The 25,061-nt window shown below is 43.4% G+C and overlaps 2 protein-coding genes across 6 annotated transcripts in view; one reads left to right on the forward strand and one right to left on the reverse strand.

Annotated features, from left to right (window-relative positions):
* Nucleotides 1-25,061, forward strand: part of GCNT1 (glucosaminyl (N-acetyl) transferase 1) — a 197,354-nt gene that overhangs the window by 141,288 nt on the left and 31,005 nt on the right. The window lies entirely within an intron of this gene.
* PRUNE2 (prune homolog 2 with BCH domain) overlaps nt 16,340-25,061 on the reverse strand; it is a 375,414-nt gene continuing 366,692 nt past the window's right edge. For all 5 annotated transcript variants that reach the window (XM_073806228.1, XM_033858188.2, XM_073806229.1 and 2 more), the window contains one exon: nt 16,340-20,277. In XM_073806228.1, the coding sequence (XP_073662329.1) occupies nt 20,247-20,277 (31 nt within the window). In that variant the 3' untranslated portion in view covers nt 16,340-20,246. The remainder of the gene's footprint in view (nt 20,278-25,061) is intronic.

Below are 25,061 nucleotides of genomic sequence, written 5' to 3' on the forward strand. Positions count from 1 at the left end.
CCTCCATACTGTTTTCCACAGTGGCTGCACCACCTTACATTCCCACCAGCAGTGTAGGAGAGTTCCCTTTTCTCCACACCCTCTCATCACTTTTTTTTATTGTTGTTTCTTGTAGAGTTTTAAATGCTGGCCATTCTGACTGGTATGATGTGTACCTCATTGTAGTTTTGATTTGCATTTCTCTGATAATTAGCAGTGTTGAGCATCTTTTCATATGCCTGTTGGCCATCTGTATGTCTTCTTTGGAGAAGTGTTTGTTTAGGTCTTCTGCCCATTTTTTGATTGGGTTGTTTTTTTGCTGTTGAGTTGTATGACCTATTTGTATATTTTGGAAATTAAGCCTTTGTCAGTCACATCATTTGCAAATATTTTCTCCCATTCTGTAGGTTGTCTTTTAATTTTGTTTATGGTTTCCTTTGCTGTGCAAAAGTTTGTAAGTTTGATTAGGTCCCATTTGTTTATTTTTGTTTTTATTTCTATTGCCTTGGGAGACTGACCTAAGAAAACATTGGTATAATTAATGTCAGAGAATGTTTTGCCTATGATCTCATCTAGGAGTTTTATGGTGTCATGTTTTTTTGGGTTTTTTTTGCGGTACGCGCGGGCCTCTCACTGTTGCGGCCTCTCTCGTTGTGGAGCACAGGCTCCGGACGCGCAGGCTCAGCGGCCATGGCTCACGGGCCCAGCCGCTCTGCGGCATGTGGGATCTTCCCGGACCGGGACACGAACCCGTGTCCCCTGCATCGGCAGGCGGACTCTCAACCACTGTGCTACCAGGGAAGCCCCTGGTGTCATGTTTTATATTTAAGTCTTTAAGCCATTTAAAGTTTCTTTTTGTATTTGGTGTGAGGGTGTGTTCTAACTTCATTGATTTACACGTGGCTCTCCACATTTCCCAACACTGCTTGCTAAAGAGACTTTTTCCCATTGTATATTCTTGCCTCTTTTGTCAGAGATTAATTGACCATAGGTATGTGGGTTTATTTCTGGGCTCTCTGTTCTGTTCCATTGATTCATGTGTCTGTTTTTGTGCCAGTACCACGTCATTTTGATTACTGTCCCTTTGTAGTATTGTCTGAAGTCTGGGAGGTTATGCCTCCTGCTTTGTTCTTTTTCTTCAGGATTGCTTTGGCAATTCTGGGTCTTTTATGGTTCCATATGAATTTTAGCATTGTTTGTTCTAGTTCTGTGAAAAATGTCCTGGGTAATTTGAAAGGGATCACATTACATCTGTAGATTGCTTTGGGTAGTATGGCCATTTTAACAATATTAACTCTTCCAGTCCAAGAGCATGGGGTATCTTTTCATTTCTCTGAATCATCTTCAGTTTCCTTTATTAATGTTTTATAGTTCTCAAAGTGTTTCACCTCCTTGGTCAGGTTTATTCCTAGGTATTTTATTTTTGGGGGTGCAATTTTAAGATATTGTTTTTTCACATTCCCTTTCTGATATTTCATTGTTAGTGTAAAGAAATGCAACCGATTTCTGTATGTTAGTCTTGTATCCTGCTACCTTGCTGAATTCGTGTATCAGTTCTATAAGCTTGTATGTCGTCTTTAGGGTTTTCTCTATATAATATCATGTCATCTGCATATAATGACAGTTTTACCTCTTCCCTTCTAATTTGGATTCCTTTTATTTCTTTTTTTTTTTGTCTGACTGCTGTGGCTAGGACTTCCAATACTGTGTTGAATAGAAGAGGTGAGAGTGGGCATCCGTGTCTTGTTCCGGATTTTAGTGGGTAGGCTTTCAGCTTTTCACCGTTATATCCATTTTATTTTGGTGCAATGTTCTATTTATTCCACACATAACCCAGATTATATCAGGGTCCAGCTTTCCCCATTGGTGATCTCCACTAATCCTACAACCTTCAAGTTTGAAGTTTACTCAGGAATTTTTGTGAATTCCCAGGAAATTACATTTATATCCTCCGTGTGCTCAAGGGCAACTTCCCCATGTAATCATTTTTGGCCTTACATCAAGCTAGACACAGAGCCCTTTTCAAATTTGCCCCAAAGAATCCATTTCTACAAAGAGCAAAGTGCTGCTTATTAAAGAAACTGTCAGGGTAACAAAGACAGAGTGAGGTGTGAGCCCTCCCTACGGCCAAAATTTCAAACCCTCTCTCAGTGATTGTTTCATTACAAATTCTCTCTTGGGCTAAGTGCTGTGAACTCTTTACCTCCCCCCTCCCCCCATTCCTCTCATTTTTATACAGAACAATTCAGTTCTCTCAGATCCCTGTCAACCTGCACACCTATGCTATCCTAACATGGCACGTGGGTGAGACCTCCTTTTATCATAATCAGTCCTCTTAAGGGAGTAATTACAGTTTTGTATATAGAAATATCTTTTGTTTGTTTTTATTTACACTGTGGTTACTTCCTCAATAAAGGGTTTCCTAAATCTTCCCTCCTACTTTTCTGCTTCTCAACAAATTCTTGTTGTTTATACTGCTTGTATTAACCTCTCAATGCTTCTAACGTGTAACTAACGAAGTCACATATTTGATGGTACGTACTTTCTCTCTCTCTCTCTCCCCACATCTAGTTTACTCCCTCCATGTTAGCTGTGTCCCAACAGAGCTGTCACCCATCCATGGCCTGGCTCAGGAGAACTGCTCTTGTGTATCTCTTCCATCTCTTCCCAATTCTGCCTTCAGTGATTTCTGGGACCTTGGGGTTGGACAGGCTCTGGGCAGGGAAGGAGTGGAAATCCCTTAGCTTGTGTTAGGACTGAAGGGCCATGAGATGTCCCCCGGAGTAAGACAGAGGGGACCCCAGTGGGAAAGAGCCACCAAAGACAAGGACAGTTGTCACCCAGACTCACTGTGCAGACGAGGACACCCTGGAAGAGCTGGATCCTTGCCTGACGCACCCGGAGCGCACTGGTGGGATGCTCATGTACCTTTATTGCTGGACAACTCTGGTGTCCTGCTTGTCAACAAGTGTCTCGGAGGTGTTCCCAGACCTCACCTGGGGCCTGACCTTAGCCTGACCTCGTCTCATTCTCCCAAATTCAGAAAGTCTCTCCCTTGATGACTCTTCTCTCCAGGTGCTCCTGGACATCAAGGAGGAGGCAAGAATCTAGCAGCTTCCACATGCTGCTTGCAGGGCCCCTCCGAGAGAGGCCTCTGGTGAGTGGAGAGAGACAAGCTCCCGTTAGAGGAAGAGGCAGTGGGAGGAGGGGGTGGACCACATCCACAGGAGATGCCGCCTCCAGGGAAGGCTGAGCATCGTGCCTGAGACTGTCGGGACAGAAGAGGCCACCCAGGGCTGTCTGGGGAGGATTGAAATCAGGTCCCACTGAGTCTGAGTTGAAGTGGAGGCTGTTGGAGCTGAGCCGAGACAGCGAGCGGGGGGTTGGATGACAGTCGGCTGAGTCGGTGCTCCATGCGGTTGGTTGGAGAACCTGTTCCTAAAGGGCTCTTTAGCCTCCTGTAGGATCCCTTTGCTTCCGCCTTCACCCCATGTCACCTGGGGTCCTATTTCCCAGTTTCCCAGCTTGGAAAGGGTGGTTAATCTTTCCCCTTCCTTCCTGTATCCTTCTTCCCAGCACGGGTCGTGCCACCCGGGGCCCCTGTACAATCCAGTACCACCTGGATGGACGGAGGAGGGAGACCCCCAGGGAGGAGAGGGTGAAAGAAGGCCTTGGGGTGAGTGTGAAGGGCTGCAGTGGGGGACGAACTTGGCTGCCGTCCTGTCCCCGGCAGCGCTCCTGGCTACAGGTGGGACCTCCTGTCTCCAGCGGCCCCCTGTTGAAGGCAGCTTTGTGCAGACGTTCCAGCAAGCTCGCTGCAGCCAGAGGTGCCGCAGAACAACCGGGGGAGCTGAACTTCCTGTGTCATGGGAGCCGGTGGGAGATGCCGCTCCTGATGGGTCCTTCTGGGACACCCCAGCTCCCCTGCCAGAGTCTTCTCTAACGTTGACCTTCGCATCTCTGGCCTCCACCCTCTCATACGCTGCACCCACCCCGTCAGTGTCCTTTTCTTCTCCCTCACTGCAGAGGGTCTCTCTGCCACTGGGGCTCGATTTCTTAATGGTCTGTTGCCTGCTCCGATGACATGACCTTTCTAGCCGCAGAGCAGACTCTCACACACTCCGTCCTGTTACCCGGCCAAACTTAGTGCCCGACCTAACCTCCTCATCTTCCTTCACTGTATCAGGTTGTGGATCTCCCACCCAGCGTTTTTGATTAAAGAGCCATAGTTCTATTTATTAGTCAGCGAACAGCGGGGGGGCGAGGGGAAGGGCCCAGCCCGGGCAGCCCCCACTATTGCCTTGTGTCCCCAAAACCTAGGGGCTCTTGGCACAGGAAGAACAGGGTCCAGCCATTGACCCTGGGGGGAAGCAGATGACCCTGGCCTAGGTACCAACTCATGAACCCCCGCCCCAGGCCCATCTCTCTAGGGCCACTGAGGCCCTCTTGGAGACGGGCTGGCTGGACTCTGGGATCCTGATTCCAGGCCGTGGGCGGGTGGGCTCAGGTCTCAAGCTCCAGGCTAAGCCAAAGGCCAACCTTCAGGTCCACAGCCTGAATGTACCATGAACAGACCGCTGGGGCCGTCTGCCAGCGCAGTCCTTTATGCTCGGAAGGCTGGAGAGGTTAGGGTAGCGCAGCTCATCCCGCCGTCCACAGGCTATCCACCTGCTCTGGCTTCTGGATAATGGCCCTAGAAAAGCAACCTTTAGCTCCTATCAGGTGGGGCAGGCTTAGAGAGCAAACCACCTTAAAGTGTAGAAAGATTCATTTCTGCCTCTATTAATCTAGTCTGTAATATTGCACACCCCTTGTTTCATTTGTCTTTGAGGAGGCCTTGCAGTTTGGGGTTGAAAACTGGGCATGATGTACTGGGTAAAAGGAACTGAGTGAGGGTGTGTGTGGATCTGGCCAGGGGTTAGGCTGTGTTTACTGTTTGCTGTAGCTATAGGCGTGAGAGGCTCCCTGTCCTCTGGCGTCCTTGTTTTTGTCTCCCTTACTGTCTCTGGGTTTCCCTAGAGACTTCTTAACTCTTTCCTGAGACGCTCATTTCTTTCCGTCACATTCCCCTGTTATACAGGAGCCCTGTGATGCGATGGGGATGCAGGGGGCGCCGGGAGGAAGGAAGTGCTCTGTAGTCCTATGATTAGGTCTCAGTCTTCAGTGAGCCTGTGCTCCTGGCTGACCTTCACCGGTGCTTCTCAGTTTCATTGTTTTTCCCCCTCTTAGGTGAAACAGGAAGGCTTAGAGGGGACTGGATTTGAATATTTTCCATCTCCCAGGCTCTGGTAAAACCCTTGGGGACAGTGCTTTGTAAAATGAAATGTTCTGGGCATAAGTAAAAACAGCTCCTTTTCCCTTCCTCCTGCTGGAAGCACTAGGGAATTTTTCTCCTATTTTCACTGTGAAAATTTAGTGGTGCTCCTAGAGGTAAAACTCAAAAAAGGGGAGGGTCCCCCTAGGACTGCTCACCCCTCAGAACTTCTGACTCTCTGACTTGTCCACACTGAGTCTCCAGCAATTTGTTGGGTATAGTTTAGATTTCCCTCCCCTGGTGCTGGTTCCCTTGGAGGTTTCTGCTCCTGGGCTTCTCTGGTAAGTTATGATTCTCTGTATACACCTGTTGGTCCCTTTAATTTTGGAGGCAGGTGTTTGGCCTGCGACCTCAGTTCTCTGGGGGAGATAAGAAGAGTTATTAGTTTGAAGTTTGTTCATCTTTTTTCTTGTGTGGACAGGAGACACAACTTCCAAGCTCCTTACATACTGGACCAGAAACTGGAAATCTCATTTAATTTGATTTTTCCAAACTGAAGTTCAGAGATATTTAGTCCCCCACCCATTAGGTCGAAAAGCCAGGACTAGAGAAAGGGGATGTGACTCTCATGTCAGTGATCTTTCTCATGTACCAGATGCCCACCAAAGGTGAGGTGGTGGCTTAACACTGGCCCTGGGTCCCCTAGGAAGTCATTACCAGATCCCAATCTTTACTTCTGTCCGCAGTCAGACAGGATTTCCATACTCGGGGGATAGTACAAGACCTGTCGCAGGTGGCAAGGGAGAAGCATCCAGGAGAGATGCCTCAGTCTCGCTCTGCTTCCAGCACTGGGTTTCCCTCCCCTTTCCCGACTCTTGCCCACGTGGAAAGCTGTTTGCTCAATAACGGTGGAACGATAAGAACATACTTGACCAGAAAACACTTTCAAACGCGTTTTGTCCACGTCCGGGGCTCACGGTGTGGTGCTAATCTAGGCTCCGTGATTCGTCTTGTGTAGCCTTGGGTTTCTGCAGGTGTCACTGACATTGAGCACAAAGGCAGTGGGGCTCCCCGGGATTCTACACACCAGGCCTTGCCCACACCTAGGGTCAGGGGCACCCTGTGCACGAATGTTCTGATACCGTGATGGTAGAGACGGTCACTGAGTCCCCAGAAGCCCGCCTCTTGGACCACAAGCTACTGTCTCTGTGTCCGGAGCTGTGCAAGGGCCTCCTGTTCCCAGAGGCAGTCTTCACGGCAGGCTTTAATTTTTGGAACTGCACCAGAATCTCCCTGTTTAGGGCAGGGTTCCAGGACAGGGAAGGGAGTTCCATCCCTTGAAGACTGTCATCTAGAAATGCCATTAACCCCGAGCACCCAAGTTGAAACTTGTTATTTTCTCACAGCCACAGGAACAGGTCTGGGTTTCTTTAGGGACCCCCGTGGGCAGTTGGGGGACTTATAGCCACTGCCTCCCCGCCCCTACCCTGAACCTCAGGCTCTGTTGCTTCTTTCCATTGGAGGGACTGTCAGTGCCAGAAGGTGGTAATTTTCCTCTATGGAGATTCTCGTTAGACCTGTTATATTGCTTCAGGTAATGATTGTCATGGAGTCAGTTACCAGGCTATTTATTGCTGTTCCCTAGTCCCTGCCGGAATAGCCTTTGAAAAGGAGGAAAAGGTAACTTTACTTTCTTTTCCAGGAAATTCTGGGCTACTGGTCCTAACGGTGGCATATTAATTATTTGATGCTGAGTAACAAATTATTCCAAATCTTAGTGTCTTAAAGCCAGCAACATTTATGATCTCACAGTTTTTGGTCAGTCAGGAGTCAGCTGCGTAGCTGGCTCAGGGTCCCTCACAAGGCTGAGCTCCAGCTTTTGGCCTTGGTTATAGTCATCTCAAGGCGTATCTTGGGGAGGATCCATCTGCTTCCACGCTCATTCACGTGGCTTTTGGCAAGCCTTGGGTCCTTTCTGGCTGTGCTCCTAGATATTAGTTCCTCGCCACGTGGGATTCTCTGTGGGACAGCTCACAGTTTGGCCTGTGGCTTCCCTCAGAGCAGTGAGGGAGAAAGAGAGAGAGAGCAAACAAGATAGACGTTACTGTTGTTTCATAAGCTAATTTTGGAAGTGTCATTCTATCACTTTTGCTGTATTCTGTTTGTCAGGAATGAGTCACTAGGTCCAGCCCACACTCAAGGGGAGAGGATTGCACAAGGGCTTGAATACCAGGAGGTGGGGACCACGGAGAGTCCTCTTGGAGGCTGCCTACTACAGGTTGTTAATTGCTCTGTGTGTTTCCCAGCCCAGATCAGAAGTCACAGGGCATCTGTTATAGAACGCTATCCAGGCTCTTGTGTGGGAAGTGAATTTAGCTGGGTGTTCCTCAGGGGGTGGAGATAATCTGGAGAGAGATGGAGTCACTGGGTTGAAAGATTAGCTCCGGGGGCTTGAGAGAAAGTCGGCAGAGGAATCTACAAGCATCAGTGTATTGTATGCAGGTGTCCTAGCAGGCAGTAGGACCTCTGATGGGTGAACTGATGTATTTGCTGGGGCTCTGTGATCTACAGCTTAGTCTCAGGAGCTGCATGGAAGTCGCCAGATCCCCCAGATGGTAAAGAGGCTGTGGAGTCACCTGCCTTTGGATAGAATATGTGGTCTTGGACAATAAACATCCCAGGGGCAACCATGATGTAGCAAAGACCAAACAGTCTTTCCTCGGTAAATTTTTTTTGACAGATTGTAGCACTAAAGACTTAAAGAACACCCAGTGATGACTGACATTGGGAGGGTTCTCATCCTAGTAATGGGAGGTAAGGATTAGATAGAATTTAATTTAGGAAAATTAAGTTATGTGATATTTCTTTTGCCTCAGCATTGTAAAAGTATATTATGTTCTATTTAGATTTATTACGTATTTAATCTTTACAACTCTTTATAGGTATTGTTTGTTCCTTTGATAGAAGGGAAATTGGAGCACAGAAAAGTGAATGTATGTTTAGTGGGCTAGCATAGAAGAAGCCAGGGCTGGAGAACCCTATTATATTGTGAGGGATCAATACCAAAATAAAGGAAATACACTGACGATAACTGAGATGTCTGGGAAGCAGGGTAGATGCAGGGGCGCAATTCAAGTCATCAGGATGCCACTGTCCTCTCTTGTTTGTTGCCATCCTTCTACACTTCTGCCTTTTCAGGCCTTATGTAATACCAGGACACCTGGCAGCGAGTTTAGACCGAAACACTCCAGGTTCTCACAAATGTCCCCGCAAAGTCCTACTGTATCTTTTGGCCTCCAGTTGGGTCACGCGTCTGTGTCTGAATCTCTCACTGAGGGAATGCAATGCTCCTTTTTGACTAGGCCTGGGGCACATGCCCATCTTGGACAGTGGGTTTGTGGAGGGATAGTTCCATACACCAACTGAGACTGAAGAATGGAGGTCATTTCCCCAGAAATGAATATAATTCCACAGAGATAACAGTTGATCCCCACTAATAGAAATGATAACTGCAAACACTGCATTTTATTGCCTCATCAGATAGTAACTGATTATGCATCTATCAGCAAATTCATTTGATCATTCCTGATATACTGTATATAGCACTGGTTTTTATCCATTTAACCGGTCTTAACATCTTAATTAACATAATTAATTAGTGAGTTGAATAAATCTTTGACACCTGTTCACTTCATATTTTTATGAAAGTCATGTTTTTAACTTTTAAAATATTGTATTTTAGCAAGTGGGAGGAGACTACTCTTTTCCTTTCATATATGTTTCCCATTTTCCTTTAAAAACCACCTGGATAATATATGTCCTCAGGAGAGTTGTAGCTTTAAATTTGTCTAATATTTTAAACAACCTGCCATCCAGGTGAGTCAGACTGGGCAGTCCTGAGCCAAGCTGCTCCGGCAGATGCTGTGTGGAACAGAGGAGCCATCCCTACAAAGTCCTGCCCAAATCGTAGATTAATGAGCAAAATGAATAAATTATTGTTTGAAGCCACTCAGTGTTGAAGTCATTTGTGATATTGAAATAAATGATACAGGGGGACTTTCCTTTAAATATAACTCTGCCTGAAATTTTTACAACAAATATCTGTTACACTGAAATATTTTTAAATTGGGGGGGAAAAATTAAAATTAGAAACATAGCGAGAGTTTCTATTTGTGTTTCCCTTACTTACATCCTATGTGAGTTCTGATTTCCAAGTCATCTAGGGGTCAAAAGGCATTTCTTCATCAAACACTGTTATGACAGTAGCTCTTGAGTGCTTAATCTTCTTACACCAGAGAGAAAAGAAAAGATAAGGAAAGATGGAAGCCATACATGGATTATAAAGGAAGTAAATACTATCAAGTGATGAATTTACGGATCCTTTTCTTTCCAGCTTGATCAGTGCTCCTTTACTCATACCATGTTCTCTAAACTTCAGGTCAGTGACTCAATCGCTGATTCCCGTTCTTGGCTTGGAGAAAGTCTTTTCCTGTGTGATAGTTTTCATTTATGAGGCATCTCTACTTACTGAAGGTGGACACTGGGGGTGAGGCTTGTTTTTCTTCTGAACTCTTTGGTCATTCCAGTGTTCCTCAGGAGTGACTTGGGAAGATAACATTCCTCGTGACCTTAGCGGGAGCTACATTCTCGGAAGGCTGGCCCTTGGTGTTGCCAACCTTTCCTCCTGAGCTTGAAGACAGCTCCTCATCTCTCTGATATGAGACAGAGGTGGGCCAGATCAGTCCTTCAACTATATCCTTTCTTTATTCTCCATGACTGTGAGTGCATTGAACTAACATATCTGTAAACAGACTCTAGGTCATTCTGTCCATGACAGTATCAGCTAGAAGAACAGTGAGAAGTTGACAGGTTTTTGAGATGCACTTGCATTCTATCACAGCATAATCGATTGTTCATTGCCCTCTCTAGCCTGGCAGGAGGGAGAGGTGCAGGGAGAGGAAGAGGCTTGCAGTCAGAATTTTTAGGCTTATTGGTCAGAGCTCAAAGAAACACAGCTGGTTGAACTTATGAGTCTGATCTACTATGCAGATCCATGTACATGCTTCAGGAGCCAGGGGCCCCGTTGTGGCCTGCTTTTCTCAGAGAACCTCAGGGACAAAAACACTGGGGTAGAGAGTAGGGCAAATGACGGAGTTTATTGCTGAAACATGTTTTGACTTGATACTTAGGGACAGAGGAATAGTATTTGAGTGTCTACAGGGAAATGTGGCCTAGGACAGGTTATTAAATGCCAAATGTATTAAGAAAAATTCTCAGATTTTCAAACTAAAACATTATCTCTTACAAATCAGTAACTGAAAAATAACTATCTCCACTTAAAAAAATGGATAAAGGACATAAACAATCAATTCACAAAAGAAGAAATACAGATGACGAGAAATATATATAAAAAAGAGTTCGTTTTACTAGTTTGAAGAAAATGCAAATAAAATCAATGGTATCTTTTTCTTGCTGTCAGAATGGTCAAGATTAAAAAGATATCAAAGCCCAGTATTGGCGAGCATTGACGAAGATTTACTCCTTGACCAAACTCTAGGCAGGCTCCTCTGAGCCCTCTTCTTGACTAAGCCTCAACTTCGGCCTATAAAAAACTACAGATTCTCCACACAAATGATTTTGTCGACCCCTCTGCCCCCACATTAAAAGACCTAAACAAACACTGATATAATTTCTAACAGCTCCAGGCCACATCCCTCTTCAGGTGCCTGCCTGAGAAAGCTCAGGGATGCCAAAAGAATTTACTGTTCATTCCAGCCAACACCTGACTATTGGCCCCTGAACACCCTTCCTTGGAGCATTTAATAAAAAGGGCTTACAATTGTGAATCCTTCCTCTGTCCCTTTGAGATATATACTGTCACCTACAACTCAGGAGTGTCTTTCTAAAGGACCTGAAAGCCATTCCATTAAAATGTAATCATCAGGAAGGGTAGGGCCTGTTTCCCAGTCTCTGTGGGAGGATAGAATTGTAGCTTCAGTAATTGCCAACTAGCAGACACAGCTGTCCTAATCATGATTTTTCACTTTCCTGACTCTACTGAGCCCCAGCTCCGCCTCCCCTCTCCTCTTTCGTTTTCCCTTTAAAACACCCAGTCACCTCTGTATAAATGAACGTTGACTTCAGTTTACACTGAACCTTCTCTATTGCAATAGCATATTGCTTGTTAAAATCTGTCCTTAACCATTTTCACTAATATCTGACTCTATTTCTCTTTGGCAGCATGTGGAGAAATGCAGAGTCTCACGCAGTGATAGTCTAAATGAGTATAATCATTCCTTAGGTGGTTTAGCAATATTTATCAACAATTTAAATTTTTTTCAACCGAAGTATACTACTTCTAGGAAATTATCAAAAAGATTTTTGGACATAGAAAGATGATCAGAACACAAACTCTGTCTCTTTCTCTCTCTCTACATGTATATAAAATTTATAAAGATACATCTGGAAAGATCTTCCAGATAAATGTATTCTAATGTGTTAATAAATAGTGGTGTGATTAAGTGGTAAGACTGGGTGATTTTACCCACTTTTTTATACTTTGTTTTGTTTATTTTTCAATAAGCACGTGTCCTTCCTGTAGGCAGAAAAGAAAATGAAGCTATTTTATTTTATATGTTGAGAAAATCAATTAGAACGAGAGATATCAGTGACCACCATCAGAAAACTTCAGATATGCAAGGACCATTGGTCTGCTTTTTTGTACCAGTGCTGTGATCTTGAGTATGTCCCATAAGCATCAAGTTCCTACCAAAATGTTACTTGTGCTTGTGTTCGAGTGGCGATAGCAGGGAGAGACTATTTTCCTTTCCTAGTCTTCCTATTCTCCTGTATTTTCCAGTTTTTACAAAATGATCACGAATTACTTCTAGTGATGGCATATAACCTCTATGAAACTATACAAAACATATTCATTCTGTTCATAAGAAAATGATGGACAACTAGTATGAACTTTTGGAAATTGTCTTTCTAGTGAGGAAATAATTTTAAACATAAAATGTGCCAATGCCTTTTATGTTGGAAATCATTGGAAATTCCTCCTCTATTGAGTTTCCAAATAGGAAAGCTTTTTATGAGTCTCTTTGCCCATAAAAGTACTCTTTTTTCCTCTTGCAATTAATAGGTATTTGGGGGTGGGTGCTTTGAGTGTATGTAACTATCCTGTTGTTCATCAAAATTTTAATTAACTAATTAATATCAGAATGATATGAACTCACGGAATCTTACTTTATTCAGTAGGTTATAATCTGTTAGCATGATTATTTATTTTAGTCCTCACATTGTCCCAAATCTAGCCAGCTGGAGCCCCTTCAATCTATCTCTGTGTTCTTTGACATGTCCCCGACAAAAGCCCTATAGACAGCATCTTCAGGTGTTCAAATGAATATCACAAGGATGCAATGAGAAAAGCACAAATCAGTTCTGAGTTACAGATGCCAAAGATGAATAACCTGAAACCCAAATCAAGGGACATTCTACTGAATACTGTGAGAGATCTTCCTAAGTGTCAGGGTTATGAAAGTCAAGGAAAGACGGAGGAATTGTTCTAGATTGAAGGAAACTAAAGAGATGTGACAACTAAATGCCACTTGTGGTTCTGAACTGGATCCTTTTGCTTTAAAGGATATATTTCAACAGGTGAAACTTGAATGGCATCTGTGGATTAGATGGTAGTAATGTTTCAGTGTTAATTTCCTGGTTTTGATAGTTGTATTAGGTTATGAGGAGAATGTCCCTGTTTGTTGGAAGTATACTAAACATCTAGGGGTGAGGAGGCATTATGCAGACAACTTACTCTCAGATATTTCAGGAAAAGTCATTTCTTCTTCTGTTCTTGCAAGTTTGAGATTGTTTCCAAATAAAAATTAAAAACCAGAGGTAAACTGAGCAAAGGTAAGAGATGGAAAGCCTGGAAGGAGCTAGAGGTGGAGTAAGGCAGAGGATGGTATAAAAAGGCTATATCTGAGAGAAGAGGAGGAGGATTCACGAGAATTAGTCTATTTAAAAGAGGGAGCAGGAGAGGAAACAAGATGCTAATATGGTTGACAGAAAGTAAAGGTGGGGCTGGCAATGGATTTGGAGAAGTTGGCAAGTTAACAGACAAAGGGCTGAGTGGGAAGATGAGGAAAAGAACTCATGTTTATTGAATGCCTTCTATGTATTAAGTACTAGGCTGGACATTTAAATCCCATTTAACTCTTACATAAACTTGTAAGATGGGAGTTTTATCCACATTTTAAAAATGGATAACTAAGGTTCAAAGAAGTTGAGTGGTCCAAAGTAATATAGCTGGTAAGTAAGCAGAACCAGGATTTAATTCCCACTATGTGTAGTTTCAGTGAGAATGGGATAGTAGAGGAATGGTCTCATCAGGTCATGCAAGGGGAAGAATTTAATTTTTTCACCCCAGAGATTAGAGGGAGCACAGAGACTGAGTGAGATGGTGGGGGTTTGGAAGTCGGGATTGAAGCCAGGTCTTGAATAATTTGAAGAGATGTGCTAGCTGAAGTCATTGGGGAAATGGTAGAAAAGCAAAGAAAAGAGAAACATTGAGAAACACCATCACTTATAGGTGAGAGGAGGCAAGAGGGGCTCAAAGAGGATTTGCAGAGGGCGAAGGGGGCATTGTAGGCCAGCTTCTAAGAAGGCACCTGATGATTCGCACGTCCTAGTATTCATATCCTTGTGTAATCGTCTCCCCTTGAGTGGGGGCTGGATATAGTGACTTGCTTCTAATCAGTAGAATGCAGCAAAATTGGCAGGATGTTGCTTCTGTGATATGGTTACAAAAATGGTAACCTGCATCTTGCTAGCAAATTCTTTGTTGTTGATTTCAATGAAACAAGCTGCCAGGTTGGAGAGAACCGTGAGGCAGAGAACTGAGGATAGCCTCCAGCTAATGACCAGCAAGGAATGAGGCCCTCAGTTCAACAACCTTCGAGAAACTGAATCCTGCCAACAACCATGTGAATGAACTTGGAGGCAGATTCTGTCCCAGTTGAACCTCTTGCGAGAGGGAACAAAGTCAGGAATGACTTAGGACACTATCTTGGTGATGTCACCCCTCTTGATGGAGTCTTGTGAGGGACTCTGAGCCAACACTGTGATTGTAGCTGAGAGACCTTGAAGTGGAGGATCCAGCTGAGATGTGTCGGGATTTCCAATCCACAGAAACTGTGATCATAAACGTGTGTTGTTTTAGGCTGCTAAGTCTTCGGTTACAGTTGATCTTCATTATTCAAGGATTCCATAATTGCAAATTCATCTACTCACTAAAACTTATTTGTAACCCCAAATCCATACTCATCTTGTTTTCATGGTCATTTATGGACACGTACAGAGTGGTGAAAGCCTGAGTTGTCTGATGCGCATGCTCCCAGATGAGGTTGAACAAGGCAAGGCTCAGCTCTCCGGTCTCTGTCCTTTACGGTAGTAAACAAGCGTCCTTTTCATGGTCTATTTAGTGCCATGTTTTTGGTATTTTTGTTTGTAATTTTACTCTTTAAAATGGTCCCCAAGGAGAGAGTTGAAGCGCTGTCTAATGTTCCTGAGTGCTGTGATGTGCCTTACGGAGAAAATTCCTGTATTAGATAAGCTTTGTTCAGGCATGAGTTATATTCAGGATTTGGCTGTGAGTTCAATGTTAATGGGTCAACAATATATATTAAAGAAAGCGTATTTAAACAGAAACACATACAAAACAAGATTAGGTATTGATCAGTTGATGGAAATGTGACCAGAGGCTCACAGGAACCTAAAACCCTGTATTTCCTCTAGGAGCAATGGTTCAGTACCTGCTAATTCAGTGTTCTCATTGCCTTTATAGGATGTAACTGCCTCAAATAATGAGAATTCACCATAATTTGTTATGTAGCAATAGATAACAAAAATGGGGCTGGGTGGCTAAAAGGACAATTCACTTCACCAACCTATGGGAGAAGAGTTTCACAAGGAGGGCACGATTAAGCGTCGAGGGTGCAGGTCTCTCACTGCGAGTGAGGCAAGAGAGGTAGTGGTTGGCAATTAGTAGTGTCTGCCATCTGAGTATCACTAAAATGGCTGCATATCAAAAAGAAATAATTTTGTTTGGCTAAAGAGAATTGTTTTCAATGGATGTAAGTGAAAATCTAGGAAAATGAGCTTCACAGGGCAATCTCCTTGCTCTATCAAGGTTACCGCTGTGTGAGGATGGATGTGTCAGAAGGCACCAGCTTCATTAAAAGCTCCGTGACTGTTCAGGGTGACGTAGCCCAGGGCAGCCTTCTGGCAGCTGCCGCAGCCCTGACGCTGCCAATGCAGGGAAAGGGTACAACGACAGGAGAAGCTGTAGAAGGGAATAGCCCCTGACGACCCCAAGCACCTTAACACGGCTCTTCCATGATCTGTGGCTGAAAGTTTAAGGTATTTTCATCCTATGAAAGGTTTATTGTTTATTTTGATGTTTAATTAGACTCCCAGCTTCATTTTGGGTCCCCAGTCCTCACCCTACCCCTGTATTCCCTCTAATGAGTGTGCTAAGTCATTCAATATGCATGGACTTTGTATAATAGGTAGCACTGTTCTGTGTGTGTAGGCTTAGAATTTACATAAATGGCACCATGCTGTAAATACTGAGTTCTTCCTTCTTCTACTCTACCCTGATTTGTGTTGCTCCATCAGTGTGTAATTTGTTGCTTCTAACAGCTGTGTAATACACCATAGTGTGTATATCCCCACACTTTACCCATCCTTTCCCCTAGCCTGCCTTCCATTCCCACGACCAGTTAGGTGAAGGGAGTGGAATGAAGGTTAACAGTACACGTTGCAGTATCATGCCCTTCATTTGCCTGTAATTGCTTCTCAGTCTCTCTTGTCCTTCTTCCCTTCATTGGGTAGAGGACAGTATTCACCAGGACTCATTCCTACATCATGAGAACGTGCAACGTCTAACTTTTTGCAGAGCAACTTCCCATTTGGTTCCTCCCGCAATTTTCTGAGAAGCAGGGGTACACATTTGTTTATTAGGTTTAAAAAAAAAAAAAAAAAGCTTAGTGATAATTCCCAACACCACCTGATGGCTCTAAAAGTAAAAAAAACCAAACAAAACAATAACAAATAAAATGGCATTTAATGAATTTTAAATAAAAAATAAACATATGCTATGAAAAGGCAAGAGACAGAGAAAGGAGAAGTTGACAAAATCAAGTAACCATGAAACATGGAGATGCTTCCAAAGTGAGAAATTGCTCACCCGGGGGGTACTCCACACATTTTGGAAGCTTAGCTCATTGAGGCATGGAAAGCAAAAATGAAAAGGGAAATAATGTTTGGGTGACAAGGAAGCCAGAATTTATACTGTCCTCAGGGACCAGGTACCTAGCCAGACTGATATCCAGATAAGACTCCTGCAAAGTGAAGCTAGAAACAGATTCTTGCTGACTCAGAAAAAGAAAGCCATCACTTGTGTGTGGAATCAATGTTTATTTCTGAATTATACAGAGAGGATATACATACATACATACATATATATATATATATATATATATATATATATATGGTGTTGTTACATATCTTTATGTTATTAATTTGCACTATTTAGGTAGAATTTGTTTATTTACCAAAACAAAGGTCTAGTAGATACTTTATTCTGAGCGATCCAATATGTGGTAGAAAAAAACCTTTAAATATATAAAAGATTAGTTTGTGCACATCTAAATGTTTCTAAGGGAACAAACTACAGAGGCATTGTGATTAATTCAATGAGGGTTGCAAACTTAGTACCATAACTGAATACTTAAAACAAGACCTTAAGAACACAAAGGCTTGGAGTAGTGACTTCCTCACACATGTCAGAGTTCTGTCTTAGAACAGGGGTCCCCAACCCTGCCCCCCAGCCACGGCCTGGTAGGAACCGGGCCACACAGCAGGAGGTGAGGGGTGGGCGAGCCAGCGCAGCTTCATCTGCCGCTCCCCATCTGCCGCTCCCTGTCGCTCGCTCCCCGTCACTCGTTCCCTGTTGCTCTCTCCCGTCGCTCCCTTCCCGTCGCTCACATTACCTCCGAAACCACCCCATCCCACCCCCTCCCTGTCCCTGGAAAAATCGTCTTCCATGAAACCGGACCCTGGTACCAAAACGGTTGGGGACCGCTGTCTTAGAAGATAACCCCATAAAACATTGTATGGCTTCAACAGGAACTTCGGGTTTTCTTCCGCCCCCAGCTATTGCCCTCAAACAAACTCTCTTACTCCCTGATGATATCTTCTGTGCAGATTTTTGTTCTTTCTCTTAATCAAGGAGCTAAGTGAATAGCAGTTGCCACTTTAGGAAAACAATGCGTTTACCCCAATGACCCCTTGGTTCCCTTAACAACAAATCTACAGGAAACGTGCAAACAGTTCCCAGAAGTCAGAACCAAAGCAAGAATGCCCAGAATGCAAGAGCTAGATAGTTGATGATGGGAATGTTTACATCTGTCTACATATTGGCTGAGCGATTATTTGTTTTCAGGATTCTTCTAGGCTTCTATGTACTTGGTTTGAATTTACCTGGTGGCCTTTCTCTAGCACATGCAATTAATTTGTCTTTTTAAGATAATAAAATAGCAGATGCCTATCAGAATGGTTACGCAGCCCGTAGAACAGCCCAAACAAAATCACTGATTGAGCAAGATGCTCATCATTTCCACATAGGAAGATGAAGCTCCAAACACAATACCACCTGAGTAGCCTTCCATTAACAGGCTGGCCAAGTTCAGAGAATATGTGAATGGTGGGATTGTTGTCCTGTCTGGTTGACTCTCTCACAAGAGCCTTTTATGGACAGCTCTATGTCCTCGGATTCTTCATTACTTCCGGCGGCTAGGGGGACCATGTAATTTCTCTTCCAAAATGGGATATGGCTGAGCGAAAGGGAGCATTGTGACTAATTATGTCAGGGCAGCAGTGAGCCAACTGGAAAATCGGGTCATTGCTCTGTTCTGAGAGAGGCATAACTTGGGCTGCCGAAGGCAGAGGTGAGCTGTGGGAGGGCTGCGCTCTGGGGGTTTTCCTCTCAGACACACCAGGTGTTGTGAGGGAGGAGGACCCCAAAGAATGGTTTAACAGGATACCAAGCGGAAAGGGACCGAGGGGAGGACATAGATAGCTGGGGCTTATGGAGGAAAGAGAGCTGACCTGTGTGTAAGAGAGCACGTCTGGAAGGGGGGTGGAGGCGGACGGGAAGTAGATGAGGGCGGGACAATTCAGTCACCTGTGCAAAGACGTCTGCTTCAAAGCATTTCAAAGCTCATGACACGTAGGGCTCGAAGTGTCCCCGACAGCTCTCCCGGATGCAGTTACCATCCTCAGACTATGGTGGAACCCCGTTCTCCACTGCATTTTAATTTTTGCTAGCTTATTAGTAATAGTTGATACTGGAGACTGAGAATCGTCTCCAGGGTAAGGGCAGGACCTCAGCAATGCCTCTCTGTACAGCCAAAAGCCTTCTAAGCAGGCTCCACTTTGGGTCATGTAAACACAGCCTGAGCCATGGACTCGTGGCTAGGACTCCTTGCCTTTTTCGGCAAGCCATGTGTTTCACTAACTTGTGGATGCCAAAATTCCCTTTCTTAAGAGTAAATTAGTTTGTGCGTTTGTGCATGCTGTTAGAGAAACCAATATCTGAATACAAATGGGGAGGGGGAAGGATGGATGTGCTGACACGGTGCTCAGCAAACGCTTTCTATAAAGAGAGTCAGTGTTTTAGGCTCCGTGGGCCCATGGTCTCTGGCGATTACTTCACTCTGCTGCTGTAGTACGAAAGTAGCTGCAGAGTCTGTAAGCAAATTTGTGGGGCCGTGTTTCAGTAAAACTTTATTTATGGGGACTGAAATTTGAATAGTTTTCATGTGTCATGAAATATTAAAAACATTTTTCTTCTTAGCCCAAAGTGTGAAAACCATTCTTGACTCGAAGGCCATAGGGCAACAGGTAGGGGCGCTGGATTACAAACCCCTCGCTCTGCTAGAGGCCCACGGGTTCTAAGCCACATTGGTGTTTTAAAGGGCATATGAAGACTTACAAAGGACTATTTTGCAAGTGATAGTACAGACTCATGTTTAATTTGAAAGCTGTGATTAGAGTGTGTTAAAGCAGATTACTTTTTATAATGCATGTGAGAGAGAAATTCAGATAACTGAATGTTACCAAATAACGAATTTCTGAGTGGGCCACCTTACATAGAACCCTTGGCACTTAAAGTGTAACTAAGTTTAAGTTAAACTAAGAACTAAGTTTATGGCTTGAAGCACAGACAGCTATCAGAAATGGGGACATTGATCCTTAAGTTTCTCAACGTGGAGGCTGGAGAAATGATTTTGTAAAAAGATCAATTCACAGAAAACACGATGCCCAGTTTGATAACTAAAATAAAATTGATGTGAATTAGAAAGCCTGGCTTCCTTTAGAGACGTTAGCAGAGACGATTCACGTGGACAAGAACCAAGTGGGCACTTAGCTGATGTGGTGTCACACCTGTGTCTACTTTATGGCTGTCTTAAGCAAGCTTAGGATTTTAAAGGTAGAGTTATGTGGGGACCACTTTCCTAGGGACTGTTGAGCCCTGTGTATTTTAACCTGAAATGATCACCAAGGAGAAATCCAGCTAATCTATGGAAACAAATCCACTCACGATAAATAGTGGACTGAAGTTATCTTAGTGGTCAACACCAGTCTAAGAGACGAAATACCACTGCACCAAGGGTTAATGAAATATTGAAACGGAAGGTCCTACTTTCTTGCTGAGGTTCAACTAAAATCTTAGAGGCACATAACTGGCAAAATAGGAAAATACACACAATTTCATAAAACATGTTAAGAGCAAACAAGTTCCCTTACTGTTTTTCCCCTTAGAAATTTAGAATGGCACTAGGTAGTGCAAAGTGGGAAAAAAGTACCATCAGCCCTGTCTCTTCCAGGTAGATATGTTTCAACAGAACCACGAAGCAGAAAAGCATCCTCTTCTTCCAGCCATGGCCAACTAGGGCTTTTCTTTTAGCTTCAGATTAATACTTTGGAAAAAAAGAAAAAAAGAAAAGAAATGAGAAACATGAGAAACTGAATAGAAACAGTAATGATTTGAGGAGGGCTGTGCTTGCTTTTTTTCCTCAAAGGACTTACTGAAAATAAATCATGCATGCTTCTTATTCTAGACAAATCTGATAAAACACAATCTTCCCTAGTTGCCAAGGCTTTCTTTAACATATGGAATCTGTTCACTTTTACCAAAGTTTCTGGAAGCATTTTACGCCTTTCCAAACGATCTAGGGGGCAAAAGACTTGTGTGCAGGCTCCCTTTTAAGTGGATTACAATAAGGAATATTATTGCATTTTGGAAATCCACCTATTTTTTAGTAAATGGCCTTTCCTTGTGGGGCAAAAAAATGGTCTGCTTGAAATAAGGAACATCTGACAAGCACTAAATACTAAGAGGTAAACAATAAAACAACAATGGCAAAACCCCTCCAATATTAAAAAAAATTTTTTTCCTATTATAAAAGAAACACGTTTGTTTTTGAAAAATACAGAAAACTATGAAGAAAAATAAAATTTAAAAGTGACCTCTTGGGCCACCGTCCAAAGAAAACCACTGTTGACCTTTTTTCATGCATAGCACCTTTGATTCCTCCCCCCAGATGTTTTGTCTTGGAGCTTTTAAAATTTTGTTAAATTCATCAAGAGTATGTTTCTAACACGTGAAAAGTTATAAACTTGCTACCATATGTATGACCTTGGAAACGTGAGGCTAAATGAAAGAAGCCCGGCCCAAAGCCCATGTGCCATGTGACAGGAAGCACCCAGATGAGGCAGATATAGTCAGGAAGTCGGTTGGTGATTGCCAGGGACTTGGGATCAGGGGAAATGGAGAGTGATGGGGTTACTTTCTGAGGTGAGGAAAATGTTCTAAAATTGATTGTGGCGTTGGTTGTACAACTCAGTGACAATGCTGTGCCGCTGAACTGTGCAATTTAAACGGGTGAATTCTATCTCAGTAAAGCTGTTATTTAAAAAGCACAAGTCAAAACCACAATGAGATGCCACCTCACACCCACCGGGATGGCTATTATCGAAAAAACAGAAAACAAAAGTGTTGGAGGAAAGGGAACCCTTGTGCACTGCTGGTGGGAAGGTAAACTACTGCAGCCATTATGGGAGACAGTATGGAGGTTCCTCAAAAAATTAGAAATAGGACTACCATATGACTCAACAATTCCACTTCTAGGTACATATCCAAAATAATTAAAAACAGGGACTCAAACAGATATTTTTACACCCATGTTCACAGCAGCATCGTTCACAATAGCTAGAAGGTGGAAGCCACCCAAGTGTCCATCGATGGATGAATGGATAACAAAATGTGGTCTATACATACAATGAACATTAAGAAGGAAGGAAACTGACAGTTGCTACAACATGGATGAACCTTGAGGACAGTAAGCCAAGTGAAATAAACCAGTCACAGAAAGATAAATATCATGTGATTCCACTTATATGAGGCCCTAGAGCAGTCAGATTCAGACAGAAAGTCGAAGGGGAGTGGGGGGCTGGGAGCTGTGGTTTAATGGGGATGGATTTTTAGTTTTGCAAGATGAAAAAGTTCTGGAGATCGGTTGCCTGACAACGTGAATGTACTTAACATTACTGAACTGTACACTGAAAAATGGTCAAGACACTATTCAATACATTTTGTGTTAGGTGTATTTTACCATAATTTAGAAAAAACTGATAAACCGAGGGGGGCTAGCATTACTGTGGCCCACACGTCCCTCCCCGCAGGTAGGGGCCACCTCGCTCCTGAATCGTCTGTCATTTCCGTGACGGCACGTGCTTGGTCCTGTGTGCTTCTGAACCGTGTGTGTGAGGCGTCCATGGGTGTGAGGCGCTCTCTTTTCCCTCCAGGTGACGCGAGAGGGACTCGCCGGCTGTGACTCCACTGCTTTCACTCTCACCCTCCAAAATTTTCTAAAGTCAAAGGATTTGCCTGAAAAGGGCGCCAACTACTTTAATGAGATGGATTCTTATATCCTAAGAAAAGCTTGTTGTAAAGAATGTCTATTGAGTTTGGTATCCATAAGTTTGTTTTCTATGTCTGTGGGTCTATTTCTGTTTTGTATATAAGTTCATTTGTATTGGGTTTTCTTTTTTTTGATTCCACATATAAGTGATATCACGTGACATTTGTCCTCTGGCTTACTTCACTTAGCATGATAATCTCCAGGTCAAGGGAAAAGAATCTGAAAAAGAATATATATATACCATATATATATATGACATATATATGTATACTGAATCACTGCTGTACACCTGAAAGTGACACAACATTGTAAATCAAGTACACTTCAATTTTAAAAAAGATGGAAAAAAAAAGAATGTCCACTGAGTTCCCAAATATCTAGGGAATAAGCCTAAAATGGCTTCGGGCCACTTGTGCCTCTCTTCCACCTCCTGTGAACATATCACAACTTCCTGGCATCTACCAAAGAAGAGGGTGCAGCCAGTGAACACTCAGAGGAAGAACTTCCACCATGAGAAAAGAAAAACGCTTTGTTTGAAACAGGCAGCTTGGGAAGTATGTGCGGATTTTGCTTAGGTCTGCCCTCCCTCCCGAGCCTTAAGTCTGTATCTTGCAAAGGTTACTGTGCTTTGCGGGTGGAATCTGCAGCAGCTGAGCCCTGTTTATTCTCGCAGCTCTGCAAATGAAGCCAGCCCATCCAGTTTACAGTAGTTAAGGTATCCTTCCTTTGAAATACCCTCAGCAATTCGACCACTTCTTAGCTCTGGGGCCTTGGCCTAGTTACCTATCTTCTCTAAGTCTCCATGTCTGTATCTGTAAAGCAGAACAATCGTATCTCTCTCACGGCTTGCTAAGGATTAAGTCTAAAGTGTTTTCAATTGCACATAATGAGCACCCAGTAAAGGTCTATTATTAGTAGCAGTAATATTGGTACTAGCAGTAGAGTAGCAGTAGTAGCTGTGTCTTTCTGAAATGGGAAAATCATCTCTCTGCTTACAATAATCTTGTCTCTTTTGGGAGTTTTCAAACCCAGCCATGCTGTCAAGAGAGGCCAGGTTGTCGTGGATATTAATCTCTATTTTATGCCCTCAAGGATCTGACTTGTCTTCTTACCAGCAGGGTTTTACCATGGAGGTGTCTTCTTTTTTATCCACTCGGACCCCTTCGATCTTTTAGATTAGATCTTTTTCTAATACGCATTTTCAAAAGACAGATCCTTCTTGACTTGTTTTTGCTTCAAAAATGGACTTCCAGCTGCAGTTATTCCCAAAAGAATGTTATTAAGTTTGATTGACGATTGGATTTTTATTCTTATTCATATGGTGGTGGCTCAGTTTTTTTTTCTTGGCTCGCAGACCAAGAAAATATTTATTACATCTGGGGCACAACATCTGAAGAGCGTGAATGTGGGTCAGAACACCTGAAATCATCTTGAAAAGTTTAAAGGGCACGGTCACTTTGTTTCATCACCTAGGCCCCTGATAAAAATCTGAAAAAAGCACACCATTTTGAAATACCTCATTTTTCATACTGACTTTTTTGTAAACCTTTTAGGGTTTAATTGAACCCTTCAGCTTTTGGTAAACAAGAAGCTGAAAAGTTGAAATTTAATAACCCAGTTTATGGAAGGAGCAAGAGATAGTCAAGAGTGGATGCTTTTTAAGTTAATACAGGAAACCACACTGAAGATTGATTTCCGAGATAACAGTTGTGTTGTGAAGCTACTAATTTAAGTCTCCCCACACAGAACCACTTCTCCTGGATCGTGTAGACTTTTTATGTGTGTAAGAATATAAAAAGTCATGTTGCAGGTTTTAGGAGATGAATGAATAAATAAAATCCAAACCTGACAGTGAAGGAGACAAGCACCTGGGGCTACTTTTAAAAATAGTATGCTTTTCGGAAAAAACTTACTTTTCATCAGACTTGAAATATGAAAGGAGTATTCCTCATTGGGCAGATGGGCTTCACTTTCTAGAACTAATTTTCCAGTGAGACACAGTAGCTTTCTGCTCATTTCCTATAGGCTAGTTTGGCTTCTAACGTGTGTTAAACGAAGTTTCTTACAAAGCTTCTGACAATATTGTTTAATGATAAAAGGAAACTCTCCTGTTCACTGTAGGAAGAGCAGGGAGATGGACTTAACCTTCCCTTCTCTCTCTCAGGAAAATGAGCACACATCGCGTTTTATTCTTGGCCTTAATTAAGCTCCTTGGAAGAGCCTTTGCCCATTTTGCAGTTTATCCATTTAATACTAGCTAGAGAAGGTGTAAAATGCTTCCACTCCGGAACCAGAAGGTAAACGAAGCCTGGTATTCTGATATTAAAGAAAGCCAGAAGCCCAGGGCTGGAAGTCAGCAGAAAAAACTCTCAGCCACTCTGGCCCTCATCCCGTTTCACATCCTCCACACTGTGAGCGTGTGTCTGGTAAAGAAGAGCTTAGGAAAGAGAGGGCTGAAGAAAGCGGAAGCCCGGAGAGGAGTATTTTCTAAGAAGTGGGAAGTAACATTAACAATTTGCAGCATCCCCCCGCCCCCATGCCCATCCCTGGAATGAAGCCCAACAGAAGCAGTGTTTTGCCCTCTCCCCAGCCCAAACAGCCCTTTATACAGATGAGGAACAGAACACACAAGGCAGGCAAAGGAGTGGGTAAGCCCGCAGATGCAGCAGCTGTAGGTTAGTGAGGGACATCCGTCCGCGTTAACTGTGGGCACAGGACTCTGCTCTAGGGGGCGCTGTTTTGATGCGGGAGGGATGATTTGCACAAAGGATTAGATGGAC

This window comes from Tursiops truncatus, chromosome 6 (assembly GCF_011762595.2).
Source record: "Tursiops truncatus isolate mTurTru1 chromosome 6, mTurTru1.mat.Y, whole genome shotgun sequence".
Taxonomy (NCBI): domain Eukaryota; kingdom Metazoa; phylum Chordata; class Mammalia; order Artiodactyla; family Delphinidae; genus Tursiops; species Tursiops truncatus.